This window comes from Penaeus chinensis, unplaced genomic scaffold (genome assembly GCF_019202785.1).
Source record: "Penaeus chinensis breed Huanghai No. 1 unplaced genomic scaffold, ASM1920278v2 CTG_1841, whole genome shotgun sequence".
NCBI classification, from domain to species: domain Eukaryota; kingdom Metazoa; phylum Arthropoda; class Malacostraca; order Decapoda; family Penaeidae; genus Penaeus; species Penaeus chinensis.
In genome coordinates, this window is record NW_025917976.1 from 1 (window position 1) to 10,000 (window position 10,000).

The window sequence follows — 10,000 nt, forward strand, 5'->3', positions numbered from 1 at the left end:
CGTAGGCGATTTGGGGTCTCCTGAAGGCGTAGGGCTGATTTGAGAGTCCCTGAAGGCGTAGGGCTGATTGGGGAGTCTCCTGAAGGCGTAGGGCTGATTTGAGAGTCTCCTGAAGGCGTAGGGCTGATTTGAGAGTTTTCCTGAAGGCGTAGGGCTGATTTTTAGAGTCTCCTGAAGGCGTAGGGCTGATTTGAGAGTCTCCTGAAGGCGTAGGGCTGATTTGAGAGTCTCCTGAAGGCGTAGGGCTGATTTGAGAGTCTCCTGAAGGCGTAGGGCTGATTTGAGAGTCTCCTGAAGGCGTAGGGGTGATTTGAGTCCCCTGAAGGCGTAGGGGTGATTTGAGTCTCCTGAAGGCTTAGGGGTGATTTGAGAGTCTCCTGATGGCGTAGGGGTGATTTGAGTCTCCTAAAGGCGTAGGGGTGATTTGAGTCCCCTGAAGGCGTAGGGGTGATTTGAGAGTCTCCTGAAGGCCTAGGAGTGATTTGAGAGTCTCCTGAAGGCGTAGGGGTGATTTGAGAGTCTCCTGAAGGCGTGGAAGCCTGGGGGCCGGTGAGTGGGTGTCCTGAAGGCGTAGGGGTGATTTGAGAGTCTCCTGAAGGCGTAGGGGTGATTTGAGAGTCTCCCGAAGGCGTAGGGGTGATTTGAGAGTCTCCTGAAGGCGTAGGGCTGATTTGAGAGTCTCCTGAAGGCGTAGGGCTGATTTGAGAGTCTCCTGAAGGCGTAGGGCTGATTTGAGAGTCTCCTGAAGGCGTAGGGATCATAGAGAAAATAATCTTAGATAATCTAATTATAATAATAATGGTTTAGATAATCTAATTATAATAATAATGGTTTAGATAATCTAATTATAATAATAATGGTTTAGATAATCTAATTATAATAATAATGTTTTTAATAATCTTACATAATCTAATTGTAATAATCTTACATAATCTAATTGTAATAATCTTAGATAATCAAATTGTAATAATCTTACATAACCTAATTGTAATAATCTTAGATAATCTAATGAGATCCCCCCCCCCCCCCCCCGCAGTGCTCCAAGCTATGCGGTCCGGGCCAGCAGACCCGCAAGGCGACCTGCCACCGCCGCGACGCCGCGGGCCGGATCGAGGCCCTCGCCGACGCCCTCTGCCTGGAGGAGAAGCCGACGGAGGAGCGGCCCTGCGAGGTGGTGCCCTGCGGCGGGGTCGACTGGGTGGCCGGCGACTGGAGCGGGGTGAGTCGGGGGCAGAGGGAGTGAGCGAGTCGGGGGCAGAGGGAGTGAGTGAGTCGGGGGCAGAGGGAGTGAGTGAGTCGGGGGCAGGGGGAGTGAGTGAGTCGGGGGCAGAGGGAGTGAGTGAGTCGGGGGCAGAGGGAGTGAGTGAGTCGGGGGCAGAGGGAGTGAGTGAGTCGGGGGGCAGAGGGAGTGAGTGAGTCGGGGGCAGAGGGAGTGAGTGAGTCGGGGGCAGGGGGAGTGAGTGAGTCGGGGGCAGAGGGAGTGAGTGAGTCGGGGGGCAGAGGGAGTGAGTGAGTCGGGGGCAGAGGGAGTGAGTGAGTCGGGGGGCAGAGGGAGTGAGTGAGTCGGGGGCAGAGGGAGTGAGTGAGTGAGTCGGGGGCAGAGGGAGTGAGTGAGTCGGGGGCAGAGGGAGTGAGTGAGTCGGGGCAGAGGGAGTGAGTGAGTCGGGGGCAGAGGGAGTGAGTGAGTCGGGGGCAGAGGGAGTGAGTGAGTCGGGGGCAGAGGGAGTGAGTGAGTCGGGGGCAGAGGGAGGGAGTGAGTGAGTCGGGGGCAGAGGGAGTGAGTGAGTCGGGGGCAGAGGGAGTGAGTGAGTCGGGGGCAGAGGGAGTGAATGAGTTGGGGGCAGAGGGAGTGAGTGAGTCGGGGGCAGAGGGAGGGAGTGAGTGAGTCGGGGGCAGGGGGAGGGAGTGAGTGAGTCGGGGGCAGAGGGAGGGAGTGAGTGAGTCGGGGGCAGAGGGAGGGAGTGAGTGAGTCGGGGGCAGAGGGAGGGAGGGAGTGAGTGAGTCGGGGGCAGAGGGAGGGAGGGAGTGAGTGAGTCGGGGGCAGAGGGAGGGAGGAGTGAGTGAGTCGGGGGCAGAGGGAGGGAGGGAGTGAGTGAGTCGGGGGCAGAGGGAGGGAGGGAGTGAGTGAGTCGGGGGCAGAGGGAGGGAGGGAGTGAGTGAGTCGGGGGGCAGAGGGAGGGAGGGAGTGAGTGAGTCGGGGGGCAGAGGGAGGGAGGGAGTGAGTGAGTCGGGGGCAGAGGGAGGGAGGGAGTGAGTGAGTCGGGGGCAGAGGGAGGGAGGGAGTGAGTGAGTCGGGGCAGAGGGAGGGAGGGAGTGAGTGAGTCGGGGGCAGAGGGAGGGAGGGAGTGAGTGAGTCGGGGGCAGAGGGAGGGAGGGAGTGAGTGAGTCGGGGGCAGAGGGAGGGAGGGAGTGAGTGAGTCGGGGGCAGAGGGAGGGAGGGAGTGAGTGAGTCGGGGGCAGAGGGAGGGAGGGAGTGAGTGAGTCGGGGGCAGAGGGAGGGAGGGAGTGAGTGAGTCGGGGGCAGAGGGAGGGAGGGAGTGAGTGAGTCGGGGGCAGAGGGAGGGAGGGAGTGAGTGAGTCGGGGGCAGAGGGAGGGAGGGAGTGAGTGAAGTCGGGGGCAGAGGGAGGGAGGAGTGAGTGAGTCGGGGGCAGAGGGAGGGAGGGAGTGAGTGAGTCGGGGGCAGAGGGAGGGAGGGAGTGAGTGAGTCGGGGGCAGAGGGAGGGAGGGAGTGAGTGAGTCGGGGGCAGAGGGAGGGAGGGAGTGAGTGAGTCGGGGGCAGAGGGAGGGAGGGAGTGAGTGAGTCGGGGGCAGAGGGAGGGAGGGAGTGAGTGAGTCGGGGGCAGAGGGAGGGAGGGAGTGAGTGAGTCGGGGGGCAGAGGGAGGGAGGGAGTGAGTGAGTCGGGGGGCAGAGGGAGGGAGGGAGTGAGTGAGTCGGGGGCAGAGGGAGGGAGGGAGTGAGTGAGTCGGGGGGCAGAGGGAGGGAGGGAGTGAGTGAGTCGGGGGCAGAGGGAGGGAGGGAGTGAGTGAGTCGGGGGCAGAGGGAGGGAGGGAGTGAGTGAGTCGGGGGCAGAGGGAGGGAGGGAGTGAGTGAGTTCGGGGGGGGCAGAGGGGAGGGAGGGGGAGTGAGGGGTCGGGGGGGCATGAGGGGAGGGGAGGGAGTGAGTGAGTCGGGGGCAGAGGGAGGGAGGGAGTGAGTGAGTCGGGGCAGAGGGAGGGAGGGAGTGAGTGAGTCGGGGGGGGCAGAGGGAGGGAGGGAGTGAGTGAGTCGGGGGCAGAGGGAGGGAGGGAGTGAGTGAGTCGGGGGCAGTAGGGAGGGAGGGAGTGAGTGAGTCGGGGGCAGAGGGAGGGAGGGAGGTGAGTGAGTCGGGGGCAGATGGAGGGAGGGGAGTGAGTGAGTCGGGGGCAGAGGGGAGGGAGGGAGTGAGTGAGTCGGGGGCAGAGGGAGGGAGGGGAGTGAGTGAGTCGGGGGCAGAGGGGAGGGAGGGAGTGAGTGAGTCGGGGGCAGAGGGAGGGAGGGAGTGAGTGAGTCGGGGGCAGGGGGAGGGAGGGATGAGTGAGTCGGGGTCAGAGGGGGGGAGGGAGTGAGTGAGTGAGTCGGGGGCAGAGGGAGGGAGTGAGTGAGTCGGGGGCAGGGGGTGAGTCAGGGGTGAGGAAGGATCAGTGAGTGAGTCAGGGACAGAGAGTGAGTCAGGGGTGAGGAAGGATCAGTGAGTGAGTCAGGGACAGAGAGTGAGTCAGGGACAGAGAGTGAGTCAGGGGTCAGTGATTAATCCCATTTAACCCTCAATAACCTTCCCCATTAACCCCCATTAAACCCCCCCCCCCCCCTAGTGCGGACGAGGCTGCGGCCAGCTGCTGGAGACGCGGCCGGTGCTGTGCGTGGGCCAAAAGGGGAGTGTCCTTCCCGTGGACTTCTGCGAGGCCGCGCGCCGCCCGGACGCCCACAGGAACTGCTCGGACGTCGGCGAGTGTCCCTTCCGCTGGTACGCCTCCGAGTGGAGTCAGGTGAGTCCTAACGCATTATGTATCCTAACGGATCATGTATCCTAACGGATCATGTATCCTAACGGATCATGTATCCTAACGGATCATGTATCCTAACGGATCATATATCCTAACGGATCTTCACGTATCCTAATGTATCTTTAACGTATCCTAATGTATCCAAACGGATCTTCACGTATCCTAACGTATCCTCACGTATTATGTATCACATGTATCTTCACGTATCTCCATGTATCATATGTATCTTCACGTATCCTATGTATCTTCACGTATCTCCATGTATCTTCACGTATCTCCATGTATCTTCACGTATCTCCATGTATCTTCACGTATCTCCATGTATCTTCACGTATCTCCATGTATCTTCACGTATCTCCATGTATCTTCACGTATCTCCATGTATCTTCACGTATCTCCATGTATCTTCACGTATCTCTATGTATCTTCACGTATCCTATGTATCTTCACGTATCTCTATGTATCTTCACGTATCCTAGTTACTCCTGTATCCCCAAAAGTACCCCAATGTATCCCCATGTATCCCATGCTCGACCTCGCTCGCGCGAGGCGCCCGGGCACGCGAAACCCGTCCCCCCTGCGGGTCTTGGGACGAGGCGAAAGGGACCGTGGACTCCGTTGCAGAGTCGAATTGCAAGGTTGCTAAGAAGATGAGCACAATGGAAGCTTGCAACGGGACGAAGGCGGAGGTGGAAGAGAAGGAGGAGGTGGAAGAGAAGGAAGAGAAGGAAGAGGAAGAGGAAGAGGAGGATGGGGAGTGGTTCGCAGGGCCGTGGAGTAAGGTAAGTTGTGTGTGTGTGGGGGGGGGGGGGAGGGAGGGTGAAGAGAGGAAAAATGAGGGCAAAGGAGAAAAGGGAGAGGGAGGAAGGGGGGGAAGGGAAGGAGAAGGGGGGAGGGGGAAGGGAAGGGGGGAGGGAGAAGGAGAGGGAGGGGGGAAAGGGGGGGAGGGAGGGAGGGAGGGAGTGAGGGAGGGAGGGAGAAAGGGAGGGGGGAGGGGAGAGAGGAGGAAGGGAGGGAGAAGGAGGGGGGGGGAGAAAGGGAAAGGGGAAAGGGAGAGGAAAGGGAGAGAAAGGGGGAAGAAAGAGGCTGAGGGGGGGGGGGAGTTGGAGTAAATGATTTTCAAAAGTAAATGATAAAAATTATAAGCATTATTACAAGAAAATCATATATATTATTATTTAAAAATTTATATATAATATTACTAGAAAATCATATATATTATTATTTACAAATTATGTATATTATTAAGAAAAAAAGTCTATATATACTATTTGAAAAATTATATATAATGTTAGATATATATAGAATATATTTAATTATATAAAATTTAAAGAATCCCTATATATATATTCATTTAGAAATTAAATATTTTATAAGAAAAAAATAGTATTTAAAGATTATATATATTATTAAAAAAAAAAAAATATATATATATACATTATTTGAAAATTACATATAATGTTATATAATACATATAATATTTTAGATGAATAAATACATAGAAAATTATATATGGTATTTAAAAAAAAATATATATATATATTTATTATTTGAATATATATATATATATATATAAATGTTTGAACAAAATGTGAATATTATTTACAAAAAAAATATTTATTATTATTCAAAAATTATACTTGTTAACAAAACAAAAAATGTATATATTAGATAAAAAAAAGATTATATATATATTTGTAAAAACATATATATATTTAAGAAGATATTTATATTAGAAAAATGTTATATATATAATTATATAATGTATTTAATTAACATAGAAAATTTTGCGATATAATATTCTTAATAAGTTTATTTAATTAAATTATTTTATTATTAGTAGTATTATTATTATTTTGTTTCTTGTTATTTTTCTTTACTAATATATAATTCTTCTTTTTGTTTAGGATAAATTAATTTAATTAATTTCTCTTCATTATGATTTTTTTTTCAGGAATAAATAGTAATTAAAAAAAAAAATTAGTTTACTTTTATTTTCAGAATTAATTAGATTTATTTTTATTTTTATTTTTATTAAGTTTATAATGAGGATTTTTAAAAATTAATTAAGATTTATTTTTTTTATGGATTAAGGAATTTAATTTATTTTTTTAAAAAGAATTTCTGTTCCGTTTTATTATTATTATTATTATTATTATTTATTTGTTTGTTTGTTGTTATATATATTGTCATGATATTTTCGTGGTTTTTTTGTATTATTTTATTTAATTGTTTTCGTTGTTTTGAATAGTTAGTCTTTCTGTTTTTGTTTTTTTTCCCCTTTCTCTCTCTCTATCTCTCTTTTTATACCATGGCTAATCTCTCCTCTCTCTCCCCCCCCCCCATCTCTCCCCTTCCCCTCCCTCCTCTCTCTTTCCCCCTTTCCCCACCCCCTCCCTCCTCTCCCTTTCCCCCTTTCCCCTACCCCCTCCCTCCTCTCCCTTTCCCCCCTTCCCCTACCCCCTCCCTCCTCTCCCTTTCCCCCCTTCCCCCACCCCATCCCTCCTCTCCCTTTCCCCCCTTCCCCCACCCCCCCTCCTCTCCCTTTCCCCCCTTCCCCCACCCCCTCCCTCCTCTCCCTTTCCCCCACCCCCTCCCTCCTCCCCTTTCCCCCCTTCCCCTACCCCCTCCCTCCTCTCCCTCTCCCCCTCCTACCCACCCCTCTCCCTCTACCCCCCTCTCCCCTCCTACCCACCCCCCCTCCCCCCCCCCCCCCCTCTCCCTCACCCCCTCCCCCCTCCCCCTCTTTCTCCCCCCTCTCTCCCCACCCCCTCCCTCCTCTCCCTCTCCCCCTCCTACCCACCCACCCTCACCCCCCACCCCCCTCCCCCCTCTCCCTCTCCCCCTCCCCTCCCCACACCACAGTGCTCCAAGGCCTGCGGCGGCGGAACCAAGACCCGGAAGATCCTGTGCTACAAGGCCGGCGCTCAGGCCACGGTGGCAGAGTGCGATGCCAACCTCATTCCCTACGCCCTCGAGACGTGCAACAACCAGGCCTGTGGCGACGGTAGGGTTTCCGAGTTTTCGAGTTGGGAGTTTGGAGTTGGGATAGGAGTTATAGGAGTTATAGGAGTTATAGGAGTTATAGGAGTTATAGGAGTTATAGGAGTTATAGGAGTTATAGGAGTTATAGGAGTTATAGGAGTTATAGGAGTTATAGGAGTTATAGGAGTTATAGGAGTTATAGGAGTTATAGGAGTTATAGGAGTTATAGGAGTTATAGGAGTTATAGGAGTTATAGGAGTTATAGGAGTTATAGGAGTTATAGTAGGAGGGACGTGCAACAACCAGGCCTGTGGCGACGGTAGGGTTTCCAAGTTTTCGAGTTGGGATAGTTGGGATAGTTGGGATAGTAGTTATAGTAGTTATAGTAGGAGGGATAGTAGTTATAGTAGTTATAGTAGGAGGGATAGTAGTTATAGTAGTTATAGTAGGAGGGATAGTAGTTATAGTAGGAGGGACGTGCAACAACCAGGCCTGTGGCGACGGTAGGGTTTCCGAGTTTTCGAGTTGGGAGTTTGGAGTTGGGATAGGAGTTATAGTAGTTATAGTTGGATAGTAGTTATAGTAGGAGTTATAGTAGTTATAGTAGGAGCGATAGTAGTTATAGTAGTTATAATATTTATAGAAGTAGGGACAGTTATAGTAAGAGGGACAGTTATAGTAGTTATAGTAGGATAGTAGCTATAGTTGAATAGTAGTTATAGTTGGATAGTAGTTATAATAGGAGGGATAGTAGTTATAGTAAGAGGGATAGTAGTTATAGTTAGAGGGATAGTTATAATAAGAGGGACAGTTATAGTAGTTATAGTAGGAGGGACGTGCAACAACCAGGCCTGTGGCGACGGTAGGGTTTCCGAGTTTGGAGTTGGGATAGTTGAGATAGTTGGGATAGTAGTTATAGTAGTTATAGTTGGATAGTAGTTATAGTAGGAGCGATAGTAGTTATAGTAGTTATAATATTTATAGAAGTAGGGACAGTTATAGTAAGAGGGACAGTTATAGTAGTTATAGTAGTTATAGTTGGATAGTAGTTATAGTTGGATAGGAGTTATAGTTGGAGGGATAGTATAGTAGGGGGGATAGTTATATCAGTAGGGATAGTCGTAGTGGTAGTGATAGTTGTAGTGGTACTTATAATGGTAGTTATGGTATTGGTTATAGTAGTGGTTATAGTAGTACTTATAGTAATACTTATAGTAATACTTATAGTAATACTTATAGTAATACTTATAGTAATACTTATAGTAATACTTATAGTAATACTTATAGTAATACTTATAGTAATACTTATAGTAATACTTATAGTAATACTTATAGTAATACTTATAGTAATACTTATAGTAATACTTATAGTAATACTTATAGTAATACTTATAGTAATACTTATAGTAATACTTATAGTAATACTTATATTAATACTTATATTAATACTTATATTAAAACTTATATTAATACTTATAGTAGTACTTATAGTAGTACTTATAGTAGTACTTATAGTAGTACTTATAGTAGTACTTATAGTAGTACTTATAGTAGTACTTATAGTAGTACTTATAGTAGTACTTATAGTAGTATAATAGTATTCTGTAATAATAATAATAATAATGATAATAATGATAATGATGATACTTGTTTTATTGTATTTTATTCTTTTTCTTTTTCTTTTTCAGATGAAATTCTAGGAATAGATCGCATTGACGAAGAAGAGGTTTGTGAAGAGGAGGACGAGGAAGACGACGACGAGGAGGTAAGAGAAAGAGAGAGAGAGGGAGAGGGAGATGGAGGAAGAGGGAGAGAAGGGCGAGGGAGAGGGAGAGAAGGGAGGAGGAGGGAGAGGGAGAGAAGGGAGGAGGAGGGAGAGGGAGAGAAGGGAGGAGGAGGGAGGGAGAGAAGGGAGGGAGAGGGAGAGAGAAAGGGAGGGAGAGAAGGGAGGAGGATGGAGGGAGAGAAGGGAGGGAGAGGGAGAGGGAAAGGGAAAGGGAAAGGAAGGGAGAGAGGGAAAGGGAGGAAAAGAAGGGAAAGGGAGGGAGAGAAAGGGAGAAAGGGAGAAAGGGAGGGAGAGGGGGAAAGGGAGGAAGAGAAGGGAGAAAGGAGTGGGAGAGAGGGAGGAAGAAGAAGAAGAGGGAAAAGGAAAGAAGGGAAGAGAGAAAAAAATAAAAAGGGAGGAGCTTAAAACTCCCCCCCCCCCTTCCCTAAGCTTAATTACCCCCTCAACTTTAATCTTAGAAATTTTCCCCAACATTGAATCTCACCCCCCCCCCCAAACTTCAAACTTCACTTCCCCTCCCCCTCCCCCCCCAAACTTCAAACTTCATTTCCCCCTCCCCCCACCCCCCCAAACTTCAAACTTCACTTCCCCCCTCCCCCCTCCCCCCAAACTTCAAACTTCACTTCCCCCTCCCCCTCCCCCCAAACTTCAAACTTCACTTCCCCCTCCCCCTCCCCCCAAACTTCAAACTTCACTTCCCCCTCCCCCTCCCCCCAAACTTCAAACTTCACTTCCCCCCCCCTCCCCCCCCCAAAACTTCAAACTTCACTTCCCCCTCCCCCTCCCCCCTCCCCCAAAAAACCTCAAACTTTAAACTTCACTTCCCCCTCCCCCTCCCCCTCCCCCCAAACTTCAAACTTCACTTCCCCCTCCCCCTCCCCCTACCCCCAAAAATTCAAACTTCACTTCCCCCTCCCCCTCCCCCTCCCCCAAACTTCCAACTTCACTTCCCCCTCCCCCCAAACTTCAAACTTCACTTCCCCCTCCCCCTCCCCCCAAACTTCAAACTTCACTTCCCCCTCCCCCCCAAACTTCAAACTTCACTTCCCCCTCCCCCCCCCCCCCCCCCCAAACTTCAAACTTCACTTCCCCCCTCCCCCTCCCCCCAAACTTCAAACTTCACTTCCCCCTCCCCCTCCCCCCACCCCCAAACTTCAAAAATTTACTTCCCCCTCCCCCTCCCCCTACCCCAAAACTTCAAACTT

General features: G+C 49.6%; 2 protein-coding genes across 2 annotated transcripts in view; one reads left to right on the forward strand and one right to left on the reverse strand.

The window, feature by feature from the left end:
• Positions 1-7: 7 nt before the first annotated feature.
• LOC125024648 (bile salt-activated lipase-like) lies at positions 8-761 on the reverse strand (the record flags this gene model as incomplete). Its single annotated transcript, XM_047612449.1, has 2 exons — positions 187-761; positions 8-154 (listed from the first exon to the last, which is right to left on the reverse strand). Coding segments are annotated over exons 1-2 (722 nt in total), but the record flags the coding sequence as incomplete, so codon positions are not given.
• Positions 762-885: 124 nt separating this feature from the next.
• The window catches only part of LOC125024649 (papilin-like), a 37,957-nt gene continuing 28,842 nt past the window's right edge, over positions 886-10,000 (forward strand). The window contains exons 1-6 of the mRNA XM_047612450.1: positions 886-915; positions 1,037-1,219; positions 3,833-4,006; positions 4,504-4,806; positions 6,890-7,031; positions 8,698-8,774. Of these exons, the coding sequence (XP_047468406.1) occupies positions 886-915; positions 1,037-1,219; positions 3,833-4,006; positions 4,504-4,806; positions 6,890-7,031; positions 8,698-8,774 (909 nt within the window). The remainder of the gene's footprint in view (positions 916-1,036; positions 1,220-3,832; positions 4,007-4,503; positions 4,807-6,889; positions 7,032-8,697; positions 8,775-10,000) is intronic.